The 25322-nt window shown below is 45.4% G+C and overlaps 1 protein-coding gene across 2 annotated transcripts in view; it reads right to left on the bottom strand.

Moving 5' to 3' along the window:
• Positions 1–25322, bottom strand: part of kcnip4a (potassium voltage-gated channel interacting protein 4a) — a 114026-nt gene that overhangs the window by 78718 nt on the left and 9986 nt on the right. The window contains exon 2 of one of the 2 annotated variants that reach the window (XM_084691236.1): positions 22594–22748. The exons of the other annotated variant lie outside the window; for it this stretch is intronic. Coding sequence (XP_084547362.1) covers positions 22594–22732 — 139 coding nt within the window. The 5' untranslated portion in view covers positions 22733–22748. The remainder of the gene's footprint in view (positions 1–22593; positions 22749–25322) is intronic. 2 annotated transcript variants of the gene reach the window in all.

Below are 25322 nucleotides of genomic sequence, written 5' to 3'. Positions count from 1 at the left end.
CTGTGCAAGATCAGCCTGTCTCTATTTCACTGTCGAGCTTTTGGATTTTCCTGTATGTTAGGAAATGAGAAGCACATTCAGTACCCTAGCCCTGAGCCAGGTCCTAACACTAAAACTCACTAAGTGTCACCTTGTTCCGGCAGCTTCTACCTTGCATCTCAATAGTACCAACACCCGGGATACTAGAGAGTGCGCTACACGACATCACGTGACATGAGCCAGTCTTCACGGCACAAGCCCTGCTCCGCCTACCCCTGAGAGTAAGTGATCAATGAAGCAGCTGCAGTGGGTCCGTTCTACGACAACGACCCGCTCAATTATAATCCCACGGTCCGCTAACATATGTCATCTATCATTCCGTTCCCCTGGTCACCCACACACACTGCAATAGCCGTGCTCCAAACCATTCATTATCGGAATACCAAAGCAGGGCCTACTTTATAGTGCCCAAGAGCACAGACCTAATAACCATATTGTTAGCAAACCTCTTAGGTTCATTAAATAGGTTTAGCGTTTAGTTCAGCGTTTAGGTTTAACGGTTAGTTCTCAGCACACACTTGTTGGTGTGTGATGCGAGGCCATGCTTACTTAGCAAGTGACAAACTGTCTATGACTAGGTGGCTAAGGTCAATAGAAAGCAGTTTCTTAGACTCAGCAAGAAAGGACCAGAATAACCTCCACAGAGACATACTGCTAGACTGTTTATCTATACTTATCAATAATAAGTAGAGTGCGGGTTCAGAGAATCGATGTAACTGGGGACAACAAATCTAAATCTCACTCTGGAATGTTGGGTAGCGGAATGTTAGCGACTGCAACCCATTCATGAAGTGCTGCCAAGACACTATCGTACTTGACCCTCCAGTTTTGTGTTTCAGGTCCATAACACCACCCCATTGCAGCTTATACATTCATAGATGAAAAATATTTGATCACCTAATTAGATTTTTTATCAATTTCAGTTTTAGTGAACATATATACATGTTGATCTTCTACTATATTAATGGCCTGCAAACCTTATCTGGGAGAGGAAGTATGTCTCTCTGATGGGACACACTGGGCTTGTGTCGGAACTCAGTTTTAAAACACTAACTGTCCTCTTCCCTCTTCATTTCTAAACACAGGTCATGTTTGATTGGAAACACCACAGGTTTACAAAAGTTAATTAAAACATCAAAATGTTTTGCCAAAGTCATGGAACCTAATGACAATCAGATTAAATGATCTGAACTTCTTTGTAATCTTTCAAAGAAAAAACATGGACAAATTCACCTGGAACACAGCAGGAGGGTTAAAGTGAGGGTTCAACAATACAGAAACAGTGGCGGCCTAGCAACATACAGTAAAGAAAACCAAGCATAGATCATTTAAATTGTTGACTGAATAATGCATAGGTAGCTACTGCATTGACTGACTGCATGCTAGCATTACAGGGATTGCATTATCCCCATAAATCTCTGAAGGTTGCCTTTGTTCTGTATTGAACCCCTGAACATGGCTATTTGATGTAATCTAATTGAATCCCTCAGGAATCCAGTTCAAACCTGTTGCTTCATTTTCACTATGCAGACAGCAGTTTTATCAATATGTGCTTTTGAAGAGGCAACGGCCTCTGGGAATGAATTGGATCAATGACAGCCTGTCAAAGTTTGTGTATGTACTGTAGTCATTTCGGATCAGGCTTAACAGATCGCTGCATGACCCTAAAACCCTCCAGGCACTTTCAATGAGTAAATACTCTATATTAGATCATTCGCTGCAAAATAGCCTCATGTATTACTTGTTAATGAAGATGGATATACTCTGTGAGGTTGTTAAAAGGCTTTTCTACCCACGGCTAATGACAGAAAATAGCACATGCACTTATGAAGTATGATGGGGTATAGAGAAACAGTGAAAAGGATGTGCATGTCTAGAATGATCTATGTATAGCACATTGTGGGGGATACTTAGTCTTTATTAAGCTTTGTTAGTACACTCAAGTCTCAACTGTTGTAGCTGGCACTGAATCCCTGTCGTAGCTGTGCACCCTAGGAAGCTTGGATGGTATTGGAAGAGGCAGATGAGGGGTGAATTTCAAGGCACCTGCTCTGTGAGTGATCAGATTAGCAGATCAAGCACCCCTTCTTCAGTCCCCATCCTTCACTTCTCCCCACTGCTATCATTTATATATTAACCTTTCTGACACACACACACACACACACACACACACAACCCCCGGAGCCTCTAACAAGCACGAGCCAAAACTGTTAAATGTCTCTCTGAAAGGAGCCTCTTAAGAGTCCTACAGGAAATAACGCCAGCCGTAAAAAGTTAACCAGCGAGGCAGTAAAGGTGTCAGTTCGGGGCTTCATTCTGCATGCATTTCTCCTCACTCTATTTTACAGCCCTGTGGATCAAGTCGCCCTAAACGAGCGAGTCAAGATACAGTACACATGACGAAAGCCAGGAACACCGGTTCCTATCACGAGGACGAGCAAAACTGTCAGGTCCCTGTCCAGATGGAGAGACCTGCGACTGAATGAGAGCATGGCTGTCCAAGCCGCCGTAAACTTTACCTGTGTTGAGAGTCCCAGTGACGAACCTGAACAGGTAGTGGGCACATTTAAAGATCTGTCTCTTGCACCTCTTCCTGCAGCTCATCTTGGCTCGGGGAGGTCAGCGACGGAGGGGCTTCTTCAGGGTTCCAACCCGCCAATGATCCCTTTCTCTCTCTGTCTCTCTGTCTCTCTCTCTCTCTCAATTCCTTCCAGACCTCCAGCCCTCCCACAATGACAGGATGCCTCTTCTCCCTCCGCACCTGGGTTTGTGCTCTCGTTTTTGGCCCTGGGGTGCGAGCGTGGCGGCCGCGCCGGCTCGTGTGTGTGTGTGTGGAGAGCAGTGAGGGTCCGGGCTCCAGTGTGTGCTCCCAGAGCTCCGAGGCTAGGCGCCAGGGCTGGTCTTCTGTGCTGTAAGCGCCGGGACGCTCTCCTCTCAGCAGTCAGCTGATTAATATTTCCTCACCAGCGGTTTCTCTCCAGGTCCCAGTAAGGCTGCTCTCTCTCTCTCTCTCTCTCTTTTACTCCCCCCTCCCTCCCTCAATTTGTTTCGTTTTTTCCCTTTTACAACCGAGCCTATCCTCTCCTGGACTGACTTTCCTGTTGTTGCTCCTCCTCTCTCTCTCTCTCCCTCTCTCTCTCTCTCTCTCTGTTCTGTTTTATAGTATCGGTCTCTTTTACTATGGTGTCAAATGTCTCTCTCTCTCGCTCACGCACTGTCTAGTCCGCACAGTGGTTCACCACTCTTGCTCTAGTTGTCGCTCCCCTCCTAAAACACACACACACACACACACACACACACGAGGCTCTCGTACTACACCGTCTGCTCACTCCACACAGCACCATCTGTGGATGTTTTGCCCTCACAGACAGTTGCCAAAGAAGGAGGGGCCTGATCGGCCCTGGGGAGACGGGGATAGAGAGGGAGAGAGAGGGGAGGCGGCAAATGATCAACCAAAAAAAAAAAAAAAAAACAGGTAGGAGAAGGAGTGAAGAGTAGACGGGCAGGAGAAAGGAGAGGCGGGGGAAGTGTCCGCCGCTCGAATGAATCAGCGATGACAGACGATTAGGGGCCTGTCACATGACGTGTCACACCACGATCAAACCGTCCGGGGGGACGGCGTCAATAGAAGGAAACATGATCCAGGTGGGGAGAGAGGATGATGGAGGAGGTGGAGAAAGAGAGGGACGGTGGAGGGGATGGGGTGTGAGAGAGGGAGGATGAAAGTGGAGATGGAGTGCGAGAGAGAGAGAGAGGAGTAAGGAGGAAATGGAGTGGGGGGGAAAGAGAGAGACGGCAGATGTAAAGGGCAAGGGAGACTAATGATTTCAAGGAAACGTCATCTGACAAAGGTTGTTAGGAGAGATTTGTTTTCTTGTTTTGTTTTAGTTTTTTTAACAGCCTGTGGGGCCATGCTTAAAATAGCACCGCCGGCTCCAATGGACAGCAGTTACATCAGAGACCCAGTACATCCCTGCTAATTAGCCCTCTACCTCAAAGACTGGCATCCATCAATGCCACTGTTCCTCTTCTGAAAGAGCTGTCATTATCTCCAGCCCCCCCCCCCTCTAACACTGAGTAATCTACACTGCCATTAATGTGACAGATCACCCTTCGTCCCCCGGTGTTATTTCAAGACTGTCCCTTGGGCCACAAGTGAGAACTTCTCTAGGTCTTCTGATTCATTAAGGGTGCATGTGGGGTCGTTACGCTCAGGTGTAAAAATAACATTCATGTTCGTGTTCATTTTCTTTTCAGACAGTACAGTGAAAAGGAAATCCCAGTAAGTACATGGGATTAGGCATGTGGATGGAAGGGTGCATCCCGTGAGTGAAATCGTCTCTGCTGAAACTGACGGTTTCCTGCATTCTGGTCCATGAGACACAGATTCAGATTTCAGACAGAGGAGGGCAGATTTCAGAGAGGAGGGCAGATTGAGAACAGAGGAGGGCAGATTGAGAACAGAGGAGGGCAGATTGAGGATAGAGGAGGGCAGATTGAGGATAGAGGAGGGCAGATTGAGGAGGGCAGATTGAGGATTGAGGAGGGCAGATTGAGGAGGGCAGATTGAGGAGGGCAGATTGAGGAGGGCAGATTGAGGAGGGCAGATTGAGGAGGGCAGATTGAGGAGGGCAGATTGAGGAGGGCAGATTGAGGAGGGCAGATTGAGGAGGGCAGATTGAGGAGGGCAGATTGAGGATAGAGGAGGGCAGATTGAGGACAGTTTGGGGGTGTAGGTTCCTCCTAAGAGCAGCTAGGAGCCTGTGATGGAACTGGTTTGAGATTCGGCACCGGCTCCGGACTGACACTCAAACTGCCTTGGTGGAAAAGGGGTATGAGGACTAAAAAATGCCTCCACCCAGTCCGTTAACAATCAGGCACTCAAAGAGATGGCCCCTTAGGACAGTCATTATTGTCAAAACCCCTCAGACTGGACATACAAAGACAATAAATTATATTTTATAAAAAAATAGATTAAAAAAATGTTTAACGGTGCATTCAATTCTATATTTTTAACTGACAGCAATAGCTGATGCTCGGTGAAGCTCTATCCTTTGAAAAGTCCCGCAGATCTAGCACAGAGGAGAGACACACACAAACAAACCACTTCAATCATTCTGATACGCTGAGGAATGAAGTCAGCTCCACACCCAGCCCCTGGGGAAGGAGAGACACTCAGATGGGGTCCAACACACACACACACAGAGAGATAGAGATAGAGAGACAGAGAGACAGAGAGACAGAGAGAGAGAGAGAGAGAGAGAGAGAGAGAGAGAGAGAGAGAGAGAGAGAGAGAGAGAGAGAGAGAGAGAGAGTGTGCTACAGTCCATGTGTGCTCAGTGGGCATCTGTCCAATATCTATCTGTGAATGCACCATTCCTCAGGGGAAAGATTTGCATCTGTGCAGCTCTCTCAACTCTCACCCAACCATGTATCCAGTAAACAAAAGGGGCCCCGGCAAAGTTTAGCAGAATTCCCTCCCAGTCCACAAGACTATTGGGGTATTTCAAGGTCGACTGGGATCTTTCAAGGTTGCTCCGTTGCACCTTGTTTTGCTTCCTGGCCATGACTGGGCTTGTAACCATGACAATTCAGAGGTGAGCAGATGGTCAGGGACTTGTGTGAGTGGAGGCCGTTGGCAGAGCAACGGCGGTTACACCATGAGGATCACTCAGGTATTGCGTGCATGCAGACCAAGTCTGGGGACACAGAACATCAGAGTTCATAGATCACCCTGGCAGCTTCCAGTAAGACCTATAACACAAGTATGCAACACATAATCGCATTCCATGTCCATATAAGGCAGGCAACTCACAAGACAAGTCATGTTTACCTTAATGGGAATCCCATGACGAGAATCTCTATGGCGCTGAAATGGATTTGAGTGGTAATGTCCAGCGGCTCTTCAGACAGCTACTGTGCTACCGTTAACAGTGAAGGGCATTTTTCTTCGTAGATGGCTGATGCTCTTTGCCATAGTCATAAAACATTTAGGTTCGGATCAGACTCAAACGCTGCACTAATACATCATTCTGAAATGTGTTATCCTGACAGAGGGCCAAATTTGAAAAAAAAAATATGTGTTCTGCTTGGTGGGAACTGCAACTACAGTAAGCTGACAACTGATTGAGTGGAAACCTTCCAACTCTCTACCACAGCAAATCAGCACTTCAATTTATATTCAAGTACCCTTGCCCACATCAAAGTTCTGGTAGCCCCAGCCTCAGCCCACCTTCCTAGGAGCCCTGGGATGGTGGGGGCCGCAGAAATGAGACCTGCTTTCAAGTCTGTTGCTGCTGCGAGGAAACATGAAGCGGCAGAGCTGTGGGTTTAGCGCGTCACTGAAATATTAACGGCTCAACCGTGGCCCTGTGACCTCCCGACCAGCCCCCAGGGCAGGGCAAACAGTAGGGAATGTACCCCCCACAGCAACCACTTCAGGAGGAGAAGGAGGTGGTAGAAGAAGATAAATGTATTCAGTACAGTACAGAGTGAGATCTAGATAAAAAGAGAGAGAGAACAGGGGAGGGATGACCACTGTCAGAAATATTACCACTGCCGTTTCCAAAAGCAGCGGTTGGATGGTCCAACACACACGTTAATAGATTCAGGAACCATGAAAAAGGATGTAACATACTGTATTTGCCAACTAAGCTGGAAGAGGCAGTACGGTTGACAGAAGCTGACAAAAGTGGAAATGAGTCGCTCGTGTGGGCTTGGATGCTGTCAGGGTGATTAATACTACCAGAACAAGTCATTGTTGCAGTGTATTTTCTTTACTGTTAAAACTGAACCCAAATGCTAGAAATTCCGGTATGTTTTTCTTCTTCCCTCAACAATGTTGCCTACTGAATTAACCATGGCAGAGTTATTGATCCTTCTGGAGAACAATGCAGCGCCCATGGAGAGATGACAGCCATCAACACTTTTTCCATTTCCCTCTCTGAAAGCACCAGTTTAACCCGGTTTATCAAAGAAGAAAAATGCATTAGAGGAATAAAAAGTCAAGCTTTAATGGCTATCCATTTGTTTGTTTGAAGAGGAAATCATCAGTGGATAATAATGACCTCAACTAACTACTGATGGCTTCATCATTCATTTAACAATGTACCGGATAACATACAGCATACAGCTTCAACATGTGAAAACAGTATCCGTGCTGAGCAGAGCCAAACCTTTTATCTTCCACCCTGGCATCCACCCCAGAGCCCTGTGTAAGTAAACACATCCACACTTTGGGTTTCACCGGGATGAGAAATGACAAATACCTGTCGACCATCAACACTGCATGAGGCATCTACGTTCAGATGGGACAGTAAGGCTGGGCTCTCTGCCCAGAAACGCACAAACGGATAGGTAATTGGATGCATTATTGCCAACATGTTCCCAGTGACATTAAACTGGTAAATCTCTGGTGAAAAGCCCCAGCTATTTCACACCACAACGCAAGCTCATCTAAACCAGACATCATTCCCATAAGTAAATAAGTTAAGTCCTGCTGTGATTTTTATGATTAATCTTTTTCATGATACAAATAGACTTTACCTAAATAAAATGTAACTTCACAGAATTCTGGATGTCAACCCTCCCAGAATGCACCACCATTACAGAAAAAAAAGTGTCTCAAATGATAACAGGCTACATTTTGCTATATTCTCATGTGGACAAAATTTGATAAGAGATACATTACACAGATATTTCTGTGGGACAGCTTGAGGCTCTTGCAGCAAAGTACTGAAATGCCTGCATATGCTCCATAAATCAACAGACATCTAAGAGAAACTATTTTGCCCCTCCCCCCCACAGAAAAAAAAGGTTAGGGCTAATGTTAAGGTTGTGTGTGTGTTAGTGATCAAGTCACTAAGAGCACGGGCACTGCAGGCATGGGCCACTCCGCTCTGTAGTGGCTCATGCGGATGACAGATAAAGCTGGCCGACTGCATCATTTGGTGGGAAGTCAGATCGATTTTCTGAGACTGAGAGAAAACGACCTGATGACGAGGCTGTATGAAAGGAGCCCTGGCAGGCGCAGCCTATCGATGCTTAACAACCTCATAAACCAGGCGATTCATGACATCTTCTGCTCTACACTCGCTAGATTGAGTTAGCATTCTAGGAAGTGGCCCTCACATCCAGCCATGGTCACAGCAAAGTGGGCTGCAAACTTGCGTCTCTTCAAAGCTTGTACTGTTCCTTTAAGAACAAAGCAGCAATCAACAGACAATATCGACCTATACCCACATGCTTAGTGTAGGAACTAAAGGGCTAAAAACTAAATGTGTTTTCCCTCGAAGCGACATGGCATTTCAAGCAGAGACATTAGCTACATCAGCATGGAATTCTAACTCAACCTTTGACCTCATAGTCTTCCAGTCATGAACTCCAATGTCTTGGTGCCAACATGCTGATGCTAAAAAAAAACAAAAAAACACCATGGCCCAGCCCACCACTCGAAGTTCATTTATCCACCCATCCAGTCCTTTATTGGCCATCTAGGAAGCTCCATGTATGACAGGCGTGCCGTTACAAACCAATAAAGCACCTCAAAGTCCCACAGGGCACGTAGGGAGAGCAGCAGCCACAGAGCTGCAATGCAGACTTTTCTCTCTCTCTGTGACAGACTTTATTACCGTGAGACTTTAACCTTGACATCCCCTGTCAACATCCCCTGAGGGGCTCTCCACAAACGGGTGAGGAGAAACACTTCCCCTTCCGAAATGAAGTGTTTCCGAGACCGGGTGAAAAGTGCCTATCAATCCATCTTGAGAGGTTTGAGGCTATTGGAAGACAATACAATGCAGTTGAGTTCCTCAGTTGTTTTTTAACGTTGCCGTCATCAGTGGTAGTCAGACTTGATGCGAGGTGCCATATTGTAGAGGTTTACCTCGTATGGTAGAAACATTCTCAGCGTATTGAATTGGTCTGCTAACATTAGCATCACTACCCCCACCTATAGGGGAAGGCCTAACAGTATGGCGTTTCTCTACATGCTAATTCCATTGAGTCTTATGTACAGGTCATTCTGGGCGGTCAAATTCTTACGACAAGGCAAGAGCCATGTAGTAGGTATAAAAAATAAACGCAAAAAGCAAATATTTACAAATATTGGCAAAAAACAAGATACAATTATTAACCGTCACTCTATATTTCATAGAACCACTTGATATTCCTGGCATGATTTTTGCCATGATACTCCAAAACTGACCATGTGGCATCTGTCACAGCATATTATGAATCTATTACCACTGACCAATGCCTGCTCCACTCAGCTGCCCTGTGCCATCACCTCCATGTGTTAGCGTGCAGGACACAGCGACTCATTTCTGAAAGGTTATTTCATTGTTCAAAACTGACATAATCCCCAAGAGATCCGACTTGCTGATGAGGTACTTGGAGAGAACAAAGAAGTGTAACAATGATGGCCTCTCAAGACTGGTGAGACGACAGGATATCTCGGTCATCCCACGCACGACATCCAGCCGATTGGTTAATCTCTGTTGAGGTATCCGAGGAGGCTATTAACTGAGATGACGTCTTTTGAATAGGAGTACAGATAAGGCCCCAGACTCGACTTATTGGCCATTAGATACCTGTAAAAAGTCCTATCTCCAGTGAACTTGAAAAGTTCTCAAGCTATGACAGGAGAACAGAGGGCATATTTGGCAAAGCTTCACTAGAGAGATAAACGGAAGTTCCTCTTTAACTGCTGCTTTTGTGTTTTGTGGGTAACTTTGGCTCCTCTCCCAGGAGCCGTAGGTCTTCTGTTAAAGCCTGCACTGTCAAATAAGTCCTGCCCTTCTCTCTATGGCACTGATGAAAATCGGTTTCAGACATTTCCTGGTCAAAAAAAAGATACAATTCTTTCATTAAAGGGTCAGCATCTCGTCACTTGGCTTGTAAACTATCCAACGTATTATTTTATTGTTTATACGTACATAGATGCGATGTCCCACTGTTTATGACCTTGGACCCAGGCAAAGCCGCTGCAGGGCGGAATATAATGTTTTCTTTCCCGTGTGTGTTTGCATGTCGGTCTGTATGTGTGTGAACAGGGTGATGCAAAAACTACCAGCACGATTTGTATAAAACTAGGTTACGGGGTGTAGCATGGGCCAACATAATTCTGACTATGATTCGTCATTATGCTCTTTCACTGCAAAAGAGCTGCAGTTTCTGTGCAGACAGGAGAACCTAACAGAACAACCATCTCTCCAGCTCTCCATCGTAGCAAAAGTCCACCTGAGAGGTCACGACAGCTAGCCAGACTCGTTAGATCAGAGAGGTATATTAACATCGCATCGTTTGAGTATCGTAAAAGTCGAGACTTCAGGACCCCGGGTTCACAACTGGATGGAGTGCTACAGAGATGGCTTTCCGTCAGTCTCCCATGTATGCAGAGGAACATTGAAGCTATGTAGGAGATTCTCTTTTTAGTACAGGTTTACTGTGCAACACTAGTTCACTCCGATGTTAAAACGTTGCTATAAAAATACTACTCCAAAAACCGAAATAGTCAAAATAACAGACGGAATACACCATCGTAATTATGAACTCATGATTACCGAGATCAGATTGTTTTTCACCGCCGTTGGTTTTGTGTTTTGAAAGACATGCAAGTGAATGTCTTTGAGAGAAAGAACCTCCATCATCGGTCTTAACGTAAAAAGTCCACACAACAATAATGGCAATTGCAACTTCATATCTGTTAATTCAACAGTTATTTCATGGTGTATAATTAACCGTTTTTCTTTTACTGTTGCTATTTTACAGCTCTTCCCTGTTAAAATTAGATTTTTTTTCAGTGTGGGGAATACATCGCGGTGCAAGAATCATTACCGGCCCCTTAAAAGCCATAGTTTATGGAGCTCCTTCCCCCTTTGGCAAAGGACCAGAGTCATAGCCTCCCCACTCTCCTGTTTAGACCAATGGGTCCACAGAAGGTCATCTGCTCCGGATAATCAAATAGGGCCCTTATGTTCTCCTTTTTTTACAAGCAAATAGCCCTCATAGCAAATCATAAACATCCCAGTGTCGTAGTAGAAAACGTGTCAGTTGGAGTGCATTAGGGATCAGTCAACAGCAGTGTGTCTGCGCCACGCTATCGGCTGTCCTGAATGAAGGCCTGCAGGGCTCTACCTGAGTTCAGGGTTTCCTAGAAGCATGGTGACAGGTCCCTGGATGGAAAGGACTCTTACTTGGGGATACAGACTGAATCATGCCACATCAACCACTGCTTCCTAAAGTATACTAAAGGGGCTTGGTGCCCACATAACAGATGTCTTTCAGCATGGTAGTCATATGCAGCTGGGTAGTGATATCCCCAAGGCCGAGGCCCAGTTTAGCTGCTGGCCATTGAGCTGTAAGCCAGCCAAATTACATCCAAGGACTGGAGACAGGATGCCAAAAAGAAAAAAACGACAGGGTCATTCATCAAATCTAAATGAGGAGTAATATTAGCCACATGAATACATTTTACACAGATCAGTTGTGTTTACTATGATATATTTCAGATACTGAAATACAACATTGCCTTGAGTAAACGCAGAAGCCTACATCAGCTTGAAGAAGGAAGAGCACACACACGGGATAAATATGTTGTGTTCTTTTCTTAGAGATAAAACGATACGCTCTTCATGAGAGAGAGGTGGACAGAGGGAAGTTGACAGGAGAGGAAGACCAGGAGGGGAAAGAAAAGAGAAAATGAGAGTCCGAGAGTAATGAACACCTCGAGGCCTGAGAAGATAATGACATCCCTCCCACTGCCCCACTGCTGACTGAGTGCAGGCTCAGCTTTCGTATTTGCTGGAGGAAAAACCATAATGAACTTCCTGTGAGGCCGAAGCCACCGGTATCCTTTTTCACTGCCCCCTCTGGCCTTTGAGGTCTTTAAATACAAAGAACCTCAATGGAGACATAACTCTCACCCACAAGGAAGGGAAAGAGACACTGCTCATGCTGTAGGTCATCTACAGGATAGATAATTATGAGATACGGGACAACTCGAGAGTATTGAGGGAGACCATGATTAACTGGAGAGGGTTAGGGTGAAGGTATATTGAATGGATTACATTGAATCAATTACATTCATCACCTCCGTTGCATCCGCCACCTGAAGTCACATTCAGACTTATTGGCTTATTTCATGAACGCTAAAGTTGTCAGCCGCTTGTACAATTCGATATGTGAAGCTTACAGTAGATTTGAGATCTGCCTCAAGACTGCTGTAGGTGAGCACTGGGACAGTGGATCGCCAGTCCACGTCCCAGCCTCACTGGGAGTAGCGTTTCAGCGGACGTGGAGTCTTGTTTAACCAAGGTCACTCCTGCTTTCCTCCACAAATAAATGGCAGCAGGGAAGCTAACCCGGAGCTTGGTTGTAATTACCATCCAGTGAACTTTCCCCCTCTCCTGTAACTGGTGATGAATCAGAGGCGGCCAGGATGCAGCCAAGCTGCTGTTCAGTGCACTTCCCTGTGGACCAGGATGCCAAGGGCCACCATATAAATTACAGCTACAACCCTCATGTTGAGGCTCACTGGCAATACGGGAGATGCATCAACTTCAAGAGTTCAAGTAAAGTTCTGAGGGGGGCACACACACACACATTACCCATTTATTCCAGTAGGTCCTACTACTAAGCACACAGCAGCACAGAGATGGTCCGAGATGGTCGTCACACCACAGAGCTTAGACACCCGAGAGAAATCTTGGAGTTTAGATATGTTTCACTAATCAATTAGTATGAGGGAGGTCGGCTAAATCATTACACATCACCCCAGAAAAGTGTCATCTCATGAGAGTTAACTAATTGAATGTCTCCGCCATGTGGGAATGGTTGGTTCATATAGGAAAGTATCCCATTGGGAAAACCGAGAGAGGGAGTGAGGTAGTAAAAGGGGAGAGCAATCTAATCACAGATCCGTTTCGGTGTGCAGAAAACAATTTTCCCCCCAAATACGGTAAGTACCTTTAGACATGGCAATTGAATTAAAACATCTTACTTGAGCTTTTTCTGTTCCAGAACACAAAGGAATTTGGAAATGGAACGCAGCAAGCTCCCTCTCATCTCTGTACCTTTTAATGACACTTGAGTGCTTGTCTTGGTGACAACACTGAAGGACAAAGTTGAAAGAAAGAGAAAGGTGCTAAAATAAAGTAAATTAAGCATTCCACTTCCTTTCCAAGTATCAGAAGATGGCGAGGCGCCTAACAGACCATCTGCTTTCTAATGCATGCAGCACGTCACCATTTAAGCCTGAGTAATACACATTGTTTCGATTCCCTCACGTTAAACTCGGGAGAGATATGCTCCAATAATTCACCTAAGGTCTTTCTTTGATAGGCCATGAACTTCAGAAAATGGGGGGGGGGAAAAATACAAAAAATCTCTTTGTTAGCACCAGGACAGCCAGCGGAATCCTTTCACCATGTCACACTGTGGAAGAAATGATCATTAGCAATGTAATTACCGAGACGCCTGCGCATCTGAAATTCATCTACGGAGGGGATTGCCAGTAAGCCCTTTTGGAAGCACAGACAGATTCATGGGCAGGGTGATAAGGCGGCAGAAGAGCTCTATGACACCGCCTAAGCACCCGTTTCCTGGAAAGGAGAGAGCCCCTTGTGTACACACCAGCTTGGATCCCTGGCGTTTCTTGGCACCGCCGTTGGATCAGTGTGGGTGGCTCTTTGTCCCTCTGGGTGTTATCAATGAGGGACTCTCCTCCCCAAACAGCCCCCACAATGCTCAGTGAAGTCAGGAGCACTGAAAGGTTTTCTGCAAGAACAGGTGGGGTCTTTTCTTCTTTCGCCCTCCTCCAAAATAGGCGCTGTTGCCCCACACTCGTTCAAAGAGGGCAGGAAAAATGCCAGCAGGTGTTTAGCGAATCTGTTAGTATTGGGCTGGAGTCACCTGTCATAACAAAGCGCATATCTCGCCGCACTAAAGAGCCCTGCAGGCAGAGTAGAGATCTTTCCATTAACTCATCTGTTTGCTTGAACTTCTGGCGGAGACCCTACTGCGGGTTACTGACCTACCCTACATTCTCAGTTCTCCTAAAGGACACACACAAAGGGACACGGCGCAGGGTGGGGATGCTGGTTCTCTGAGGTGCCAAGATACACGTTTTGCCTTGTTTTCTCCTCAAGCAAACACAAATGAAATGAGTCCCGTTTGTCTCGATGTGTAGTGACGACGAAGGTGAGAAACACCCGATGTAATTCGGGATGAAGGAGGAAACAAATGGTGCCAATTAGAATCCACGTCTCGGCAAAAAGGTCAGTGGAGCAAGCTGACTAATAACAGGCCATAATAAGGCTTGATGAATGCCATTGGACGCCATAGTAACAACGCTAAGGTGACCATGTTTAATCATCGACAGGTCAACAGGCTCAGATGGAGAATATACCTTTAACCAACGTGCAGACGGTTTGAAAAACTATTGCATTTGGGAGAGACAAGATATGTTATCCTTTTGTAAGGCTGGGTTTCAACCTGCCCCCACCTCTTATATGCTGAAGTCTGGAGTTCCTGGACGGTCTCAACGTGATGGCTCTCACACCCCATTCAAGATTTGGTCTGATTGGTTGGTCTTGTGTATAAGGGGAATTGTAATTCATTGTTCTGTGGATTCTTTATCTCCTGAAACCTTCTCAGTTCTCCCTTGTCCTACTATCCTACTCTTGCTTTCTCTCTGATTTACAATGATCATGGTAGAGTAGGTAAGATTTAGAGCTTTCATTTTGTAACATGTTTGCCTTGAAATTGATTTAATTTATTTGCAAAGTTATTAAATGCGTATTTCATTTTAACCTTACTTTGACCGTTCTTGCTCTGATTTAACCCATAAAGTCAAATAACTGGAATTATATTTGTATTGACATTATTTGATACATGTTAATACACTGTTCCGTTTCCCATCTTCCTTTAAACCATAGGGGAATTAGTTGTTTGGACAATATTTAACCCCTTACACTTTTTTAAAATTTGATTATTCCCATCATGACAAACTCAAAAAGATCAGACTATGGTTGTAACACTGAGATAATCTGTTTAATTAGGTGGAGGTGATTTAAAAGCCATCCATTACATTACTGACTGAGGTGCTTTAACTGAAGATTGAACTTAACGGAGAAACAGAGAGTACAGCTTTTTTGGTATTTTATCAATACGATAAAAAATTAAAGCTAAATTCCTCGTAACATGCGCAGCTCACCAAACTCCCTATCCCTATTTTTCCCCCTCTTTCTTTCATCTCTTTTACTTTTCATCCCTCCCTCCGACTCCCTATCTCCATCAATCTCCTGTTCTATCAATCTCTTTCCAGTGTCTGTCTCACCCACATGAGTCAGTCGGTGTCCCTCTTCTAGAACCCGTTCTTTCTGGCCACTCTCCTTCTTTCACTCATGCTATCCCCCGCTTCATCTAGGCCTCCACAGACACCCCCTATCCTTTCATCTCAACTTCCACTCTCTGCTATTCCTTTATCGAAAATTCAATTTCCCCTTTTGGCACAGCGCTGCGCAGCCTACCCCCCCACCCCCCCCCTCCTTGTCCTTGTCCCTCCTGGTTAAAACTGTTCCAGCTCCTCACAGCTGGGTCCCACCAGGGTCCTAAAGCCTGGTCCTATGATCAGGCTCCTGATACCCTGCTCTGACAGGGAAGGTGCTGCTCCTCTACAGCGCAGGAACAAGCCTCTCTCAATGAGACCCGCCGGTCACATTGATGCACCATTTAATTTCTGCTGGAGGGAGGAAGAGAGAGAGACAAGGAGATTGAGATGTACAGAGAGAGAAAGTATAAGAACAATCTGAATGAGGAAGAAAAAAAAGAGGAGAGATAGAGAGACAAAGCCCTAAGAAAAGGACAAAGCAAGACAGATGAATTGAGAGATCCTCTGTCTCTGATGTCTGTTCCATTAGCAGGGTGTTGATGAGGACCAGTAATCAGTGAGTCAACAAGGTGCCCTGCCTCCATTATTATAAATGCTGTGGTGCTTCAGTAGCAGAAATTATATGAACACTTAAATATCACTCGCGTGTAATTAGAAGGTATAATCGCCCAAAGTTGTTTGAGGGCGTCAACTAAGTCAAGAGTATTATCTGTATGATGGCATTTCAAACTTCAAATCCCTTCAGCTTAGTATCAAATATAGTCTCACGTCAACCTTGAACCCTTATGTTCCTCCTTCAAAATTGACCTTTCCAACATTTTGGGAAAGGAAAGAAAAAGTTCCAGTGGTCTTTTTACTGGAGCTGTAGTATCAAACAAATGGCCCGTGTCCAGAAGGCTGACATTTTATCCAGATATGCAGCTCTGGTAAAGACGACGGTCCGTTCCGCCTAAGTAACTGTATAACACCTGAAAGCACATAACTGATATTTTCCACTTCAAAAGCACAGAAACAGTCATTTCTCTCCACACAGTGAACAGAGAGGACTGCTGTCGACTGGAAGTGACCGTGCTTGTGTCATTGTCTGTTGACAGCTGTACTAAGCTGGTGCCAGGAGAGGTCAGGGCTTTAACCCCTGTCAGGTCTGTGCGACAGGCATGGGCAGAGACACCTGTGAGCTTGCACCTCTGTCCTGTATGTCGCTTCTATGACAAGCTGTTACAGGATGTCACCGACGCAACAGTTTGATTGTCCATGTGCCCTGGTGATATGACTTCAAATGTTTCAGTTTAAAAGCATAAAACCATCTCTATTGTGAAATCATGAATGACAGGAACAACAAAAATTCCAAAGTACCTTTTCCAGTGATTGAAACGTGAGTGTGGGTTTCTGAATACGGTGACTTGTGTCGTGTCTCCAGCTCAAGGAACTGGGTCAGACCTCGGCCAGGCGCAGGGCGATGGCGCGGAGGTGCTAAATTGGCTCAGTGACAAGAACGACTGCGTAGGAGCAGAGACGCAGCAAAGCACCAAAGTCGTTTCTAGCCCCTGGCTAGTGCAAAATACATGGGGGGGGGGGGGGGGGGTCAGACTGTAGCCACGTATCAAACAGCAGGGCCTATTTATAGAGGGCCGGGCCAACTCTGGAACAGCAACCCACTGGGGAGGAAGTCGGTTACCCTTCCACTGAGACACACACATTTAAGACCGCCATTTTGGAAGTCAGGGCGACAAGCTGATTGGATGGAGCGGAATGCCTGGTCATGGTGCTGAGGCGCCTGTGACATCTAAAGGCCGAGGTAGATGAATTTCTCAGCTGGTTTGAGAAGCAGACACCTTAAGATTCACAGAGTAAAAGCACAAAGCTTATAAAAAATTGATGAATAAGACCCAACTCCTCACTCCTCTGAGACAGGGACAAGAGTCACACAAACGCACAGCGATGGAGGACATGCAAAACCACATCTCATGAGGGGGACGGGGGACGACCGGACGACAGACACCCTCACGTGGCGTCTCAGTTGGCCGTATCCATGACGGCAGGGCTGAGCCTCATTGTTCCGTCAACAGGTTACTCTGAGCCGTTTCGCGGAAGGCTCCGCTAGCTAGGCCGCCCACTCTGATGCTAAGCCCCGGGGCTGCGAGCGCCGTTTAGCTGCTAATCCCTGTTTATCAACACCCGGCAGGGCACGACTCCGCTGGGAGACACTCCAGAGAGGTCTGGGAAGACTGCCGTCACAGACACCGTGGATGACGCAACGGAAAATTAGACTCCCAACTGTTTTGACTTCTGGGCACATGGTTTGCCACCACTTTCCAGCCGTTGACATTTGCATTTACATTACATTGAGACATATATTTATATATGGTTTGCAGATGTTGCCTGTTGCTCTCCATCAGAACGTTCCCAGGCTTCTAGCATTTGATAACACAAAAAAAAAAAAAATCTCCCTCATGATTTATGTCCTCATCTAAGGCCTGTAGTCAGACCTTGTAAATAAGGTGCATGGCAGACGATATTTCCTGCTTTACGCCTCCCATGTTCCAGACCTGTTCACTACAGAGCCGCCTGCTCGAACACGGGACGAGCCAAGGAGCTGAGACAAGCAGGACATTCCCTCCATGACCGGGACAATCTGTCTTCTTCTTCTTCCTTCTGAAGGCCAACCACACCACCAGCTCGTCTCTCATCCATCACTGTCTCAATGAGGTCGCCCTCTCTGTTACAGGCTCAAAGCACGAGACCAAACTCACTTTTCTGTTGTTGCCCTGGTTACATACAGCTAACAGCAGTTACTAAACTGCATGACTTGAGAGCACGCATCCCTCTCTGTAAAAGCTGGCCCTCTTTTCTTTACCTGATTTAGAGTTGATATTATGAATAATAATTCCAGATACAAGTCACTGTAATGTCAGACAAGAACATGGAAAATGAGTGCGTTTTCATAAGAAACAGACTTTCTGAGAAAATACTTTTGAGATGGGTGCTGATTGTGATGACTCATCCAGTAATTAGACTAGCGATTAACTTATTTCTTACTTATAATTAGACAAGAGACCAGAGCTGATCATTGAAACAAATACACCAAATAAGCACAGTAGTACCAAAGTAGTGCAAAAAGGTGCATGTGAGATGGTACTGAGCCTGAAGACACTGTCTGTATTGAAACACATTGTTGACACAAGCAAGACTTCAATTTTGTATTCTGTTATGGAACACAGAACACATGTGTCCACTACACCCACAGTTTGGTCTTACCTTACAGATTTACGGTTCTTGGTAGCTACTGCGGGATGTCACCCTGAAATGCAACCTAACCTTGAAGGATTCTGCTGACTGGGTGCCTGTGCACTAGTGTTGGGTTGGTGAACCACAGCACAGGGTTTATGTTGGGTGAAAACCTTGTGACTGTGCTTCTGCTTTAGCATGTAGAGGGCCCAGGCAGAGGAGCTGACCAGGCTATATGGTGTGCTGTTCTAACATCAACAACCACAGTGGACGCCTATTCCTCCTGGATACAGGTAGGTTTTCATTCCTCTGCGGTAATAAGTAGCCTATTCTTTATCAATTACTCGGATGCTGGAAATGATGCAACAATGATTTTGTGGACATTCTTTTATCCGCTTTGAGAGAAATAAGGGAATTTGCCAATGTAATAGAATCATGAATACAAATCTCTCCCTTAGTTTACGCCTCTGGTGTTTGAGGACAACAGAAAGACCAGATATGCATATTCATGTGCAAACATCATGACTAATTAATCTAGTTCTCCACGGCTTGGTCAGCAAACAGACACAGTTTATCTTCATCAAAGGCATCAGGAAGTGGATGGATGCTCGTATTATAGATGAGAACGCTTGCTAACCAGGAAATGGAAAGACACCCACTCTGCATCTCAACTGTCCTGGAACCTTCCCATTGGAGAAAGATTTAGCATGTTCTATTTGATATGGAACATCCAACTACATTTTCTGGCTACTTGGTACAAACCTGTCTGTGCCAGTGAAGGTTTTATGCAATCATCATTAAATATAATACAATATAACTAACAACCTTGCCCAGCAATGTCAAAATGTGCTTCAGGTGTGGATTTAATCTCCTCATATAAAACGTAGCATTAATGAACAGTTTAACAGGAAGCTCAAACTGGTTTCCATGAACTGGAGTGCCCATCCGTTGCTGCCCCCTGTTGGTGGTTAAGCTAAAGCACACTGAACTTTATGTAAAAAAAAATATATATATATAACTAACAAATGAAAAGGGGCAGAATATTCATGCAGTCTTACTGCAATGTTTCTTTTCATGAAGATAAAAGCCTCAGGCCCAAGGACCAAAGTCTACGTCCTTATCTGCCATTGCTTAGGGCTGCATAAGTGAAGAGTAGTTCCAGGTCAGCTAACTACACACACGGCTTGGAGCCTGCATACTGAGCAGAATGCTTACAGTGTAGAGGGGAGCATATTCGTTTAATGACAAACACAGTAAGGATTTGGACAATTCCAAGAAATTGGAGACCACTGACATCCTGCTCTGGCCTTCAACACTGAGCCCTGTTCCTGGGGACCCATCAACAGCCAAGTGAGCCCATATCTCTACCTGCCCTGCGGTTCTGCGGGGCCTGCTGCCACCTGGCTGCCAGGACCGGGATTACTGGGTTGTTAAGGGACCGCCTAGCACGACGACCAGAGGGCTCCAATTCAACTTGAGCCAAAATGGATAAGGCGGCTGGTGCAGGGCTGATACCCCTGGAGCCAGAGAAGGGGACAGAGCAGGGGCTCAGAGCACATACCCTGTGGTGTCTAACAGAGAGAGGCTGACGGGAGGCCCTGGGGCCGGCCTGGACCCAGCTGGGATCCCAGTCTCTCTGATTATGAGGGGGGCTCCACATAACACACCGATAACACACATTCGTCAGCACACACAAACACAGACGCACACAGAGCCACACGGCAATGAGGTGCTCACAAAAGGACGCCACGGATAACCTAAATGCACCTGACGAACAAATCCCACCCCAAGAAACAAAAGGGATCTTCTTTAAACAAACTCTGATAAAAGTGAAATGTACACAACCGTTGCAAATAACATACAGCTTGATGTCTTCTGTGGGTTTTTGTCCTTGCAAAAAACCTTAATGCAAAATGCCATCCATGATTCCCCCAAAGAGTAATTTAGGATTTATAAAACTGTGTCATAAATCATACTTGTCACCAGTTATGAAAATGACATTTGGACAGCCTGATCCAGCAGCACCCGTCTTGCATTTTTACCACAAATGCTGCTACTTTGTTGAGCCTCCAGGCAAGGTATGGAATATGCTGAGGTAAAATATCTTAATCCAATAAGGCATATGTATCCAGAGACAGTACAAACCAGGAAGCCAACCATTTATACAGTTAGAGGATGTCTTTAGACTCCAAAATAGATTTCAAATGAGGTTGTCTTCCCGAAACAAGTTTGCCTCCAGGCTATGACAGCCCACTCTGTCATGTTGTTTCAATGATGAACCACAGAAAATGGCTGTAGATTACAGCAAGATTACAGAAAGCCCCCTAAGGCAACTGACAAGCAGATGTTATTGAGTAAAGAAAAGAATACACCCCCCGAGGACAAAAAAGAACTGCCTTCAGATAACTGGCAGTGTGCTTTCCAATGTCATTATGGTACTATTCCTGCATGATAACACTATACCTATTCTTCACACTAATATAGGTGCACTATACTGTACTAGCAATACTACATAGCTGGAGCAGAGACAACTCCCGTCAGCACTAGAAAATGTAGCCTATATCATTAATGTGCAATAACAAAGTATTATCCCCTCCTAGATTGTTTGTAAGTGTCATTCAAAAGGTTCACAATTGTATAAACTAAATAATAAGAATAAAAGTGCAGCAGATAATCTAGGATAAGAACGACATTTCTAACAGAGTTACAGTAATCAGTGCCAAGGAACAGTGTGCGTTTTAAAAGAAAGAAGGCAACACTTTCAAAATACTCAATCCATCCGATAACCGATGACACCCAACTCCCTTCATCATCATATAGTATGTCAGGTTACAGCCCCTAAAGGGACCTGATCCAGTACCAACAGCTGCAACAATGTAAATATATAGCATATGCAGTCATCAGCGACGTTACGTCTGTGCTGTGAATGAATGTATTACTCCTGTCAGCCGGGCATACGGCCCCATGAGCGACAGGCATATTTCATCCTGCTCCGGCTGTAAATTCGGGACATTTACAGTGAGGTGAGCGCCACATGGATCAATACTGTATTAATAGAGCTTAAATAGCCCTGACTGTGCGAGCCACATCTCAGCTTATCAGCTTTCCACCGCTACAGTAGGCTACGGTGCTACGCACAACATATCCAGTCTTAACTTGGAGCATGTCTTTTGGTGTTTCGGATGGATAGACATCCAATAAATAGAATAAATGCTTTCTTCTCAAAGTTTTAGGGATCACTGAAGTGCATCCGCTATGAATCATGGGAAATAGGGTTCAATTCACACTTTTATGAGCTTTGATAAGTGCACACCCGCTTAAGTGATCCTGTCTGCAAAGCCTAACATGTATTAATGGGAGCATTTTTCATGTGTCTTCTCTTCCCATTTTGTGTAAAGGGGGACCCACATGGTGGCACCACAACCACTGCTGCAGTTCCAGGTGCTGTTCAATTGGGCCCAAATGATTCTTCTCATACACCACTTAGCCATGTTCATGTTCTGTGATTCAACACATCCCACAAGTGCCAAGAGAACAAGGATTACAACAGCCTACACATCACTGTGTGTTCTAGAACTAAGCCGTGAGAGTTGAAACATGATAAACTGGGGGTTGAGTAGAGTTCCTCTTTAATTAAAAACGTATTTCTCAGAGGTTAATTATTTAAAGAGGATGCTTAAATATAGTGTAGGCTGTCATGAGTTTGGTTAGCCTATACACCTAGAATGACACTACAAAAGAAGTTAACAAGTTGAGGGAAGTTCACAAATCACCCGTCATGTCCACATGAGATTGTATTCTCTTAAGTAGGCCTAGCTATTCGGCTTTCATAGCTGTCAAAAAGAGTATAATCAAGGAATTGGGCTTGAGTTCTGAGAAGTGTTCTCTCGCCCCACTACCCCAGTCTTTCCAGTTCACCCAGTCGAGGCCTGTACCTGTGGTGGCAGGGGAGGCCCAGGCCAGGAGGCGTCGCACCAGGCAGCAGTTGAGCAGCACCTTCTTGGAGATGCCGTGGTCCCTGCGGAAAAGCTGCAGGTCCTCCCTCCACTGGGTCCTCTTGGTAGGGGCCGACATGGTTTGTCTCTCGCTGCTGGGGGACACAGCCAACAGGTAATTGTTGGATTTGGGGGTTTTGTCTGGTTTAAATGCTCATAATGGCCATCGTTTGTTGTGTTCTGGGTTTAACACTGAGCTTTTGGGTAGGGTATCTTTTGGTCCCACAATGGTCTGTCATCTGATATCTTAGTGTCATCTTCTCCTGAATCCTTGACTTAGTGACATGGTTCCAACCTCCAGAGCCATGTACAGCAGTCCATACTGGCATGGCTGAATCCTGCTCTGCAGAGCTCACACAACAGCAGTTAGAGCCAGACCTGAGCAGTGTAAGTGGAGAGCTTTACAATAATTAGATTGCAGATAGTGCCTCCTCTCACACAATCATGACTCAACTTAAAACATTGGGGCTTGAGCAAGCTGACAACAGGCAATGTTTTTTCTTACCGACGGTCTCAACTGCACCTGTCAGTACTGTGCCACAATAACACCACTGTAGACAGTACCCTCAACAACTAATACACTGGATGAACATATCTAAGCAAAAATTGAACAGCAAACATTTTGGCTGTAAATACAATTAAAACCCTAGACATTAATCAAACTAATTAGCTAATAGATTATTCATTGTCCTGCATAACTATTAGCATGCTCACTGTACCCTGTCTTGGCAATTTCCAAATACACAACACTAGACAGCACGACGGTTAATTAAACATGAGCTGGTGATATTTAAGCTGACCAACCAAGCTGACCAATTCAAACCCCATGAGAGTCCCCTTTCAATAGCTGAAGTTTGAGACATCAGTAGATCACATATGACATTATTCCCGGTCAGAAGGCAAACACACAGCCCATTTTAAGCAGCTTTTTCTTGCCTGAACTGAAATGATTTCCAAGAAGTTTAGAGGCAAATTGTACTCGCTTGACCATCCAGGCAGGGTCTTACCTTGCAGGCTCTTACGGCACGATGTGTGATCTCTGCGTCCTGAGTGGGATCTGAGAGCGATCCTCAGGTTTCACACAAGCACTTTCCCTATCCAGACAACGTCAAGTATGAAAGGGGCGGGGGGAGGAAGAGGGGGAGGAGAGGCAGCAAGCGCTCCAGCGAGCTCCAGGGAGCAGGAAGATGTGTGTGTGTGTGACACTAGACTCTGTGGTGTACATGGGCAGTGTGCGTGTGCGTGTGTGTGTGTGTGTGTCAGAGATGGGAAGTATATGGGTTCTACATCATAGGTGACTCCCCATGGTCAGCTTCAGTGAACCAATGAGAGCTCTGCACTGTCCTATGAAGACCACCATTACACTTGCTCTCTCTCTCCCTCCCTTGCTCTTATACTCACATGCACACACACACACACACACACACTCTCTACCCTCGTCAATACAGAATCCCCTGCTGATTACTCTCTACAATTAGATCGACAGACCCTCCAAGAATTTCTCTCAATCTCTCATCAAGCCAGCAACAACTGGGCTAACACACACACACAGGGCTGGAAAGAGGTTTAAAAATACACTCCTCCAGAAACATGGTACTAGTAACCAACAGATTAGGTTCCAAACAAAAACACAGGCAAGTAAATAAGTGTAAGCTTGAAGAGGAACTTGTGCAGTGAGCGTCCACCAGATGCTCCCACTCCAGCAAACAGCCCTGTTCCAATCCAGATGTATGGGATTCACAGCTCTGCTACATATAACATGCACAATACAATATCTAATCTGAGGTGTGTGTGTGTGTGTGTACAGTATATAGAAACACACTCATCATACAAAAAAACAATCCTCATCGATATGGAATCATTAAGTCAGCCCGTCATCCTATTTGTACCAGCTTGTTCATGACAAGACATGTTCCACAGTCAACAACAAAAACAGGTCGCCATGCTCCTTCTTAGTATGTGTTTCGCGAGCGTCTCTGAGAACAGCCCGTTACTCAGAGTACCTGGATGGACAGATTGCTGTCTGGGAGCCAGCACGGTGGATTGTAACGAGCTCCCAGGAGATGAGAGGAGCACATGATGATGCACCTGTGAAGACCAGGGGTGAGCGAAGTGGGGAGGGAACCTGCAGCCCAAAGGCATAGCACTTACAGAGTGCTGTTAGGGCACTGAGCTATGACATGCAAGGGAATAGCACATTGAGCTGGAGAATGACCACAAGGCCCCAGAGTGCATACTGCATGTTAAGGACCGTTGCTGGAAAACAGTGTATGCTCCTCCACTCCCTTCAATTTGTTTTGTTATGGAGAAATACGTTTGACAGACAAGAGTTTCCAGAAACACACTATAAATAAAGGTAGCCACATAGTGAGAAGAAATAACGTGATATTCATGGTATGATTTGTAATAGCTAAAAGAAGCAAGGACAGCTACCATCAAGTACCATCAAGTCTATTGATTGCATCAATAGCATCAGTTTAGTGTCCTTTAATACTGTTCATGCTGAGTGTGCAGAAATCATGCAGTGATGCAGCTACCGTAGTGAAGGGGAATTAGTATCCAACTTGGGTCAGCGGCTGAATGGTCTCAATCTCTGTTCCACAATCCCATTGATCTCCAGTCAGGGGCTGCACTGCATTACACAATCAATTCAAAGCTCCACTTCAATT

This window comes from Hypomesus nipponensis, chromosome 25 (assembly GCF_054491055.1).
Source record: "Hypomesus nipponensis isolate SF chromosome 25, ASM5449105v1, whole genome shotgun sequence".
NCBI classification, from domain to species: domain Eukaryota; kingdom Metazoa; phylum Chordata; class Actinopteri; order Osmeriformes; family Osmeridae; genus Hypomesus; species Hypomesus nipponensis.
Note: the sequence above shows the minus strand (reverse complement) of the source record. Positions and strands in the feature narration are given on the sequence as shown.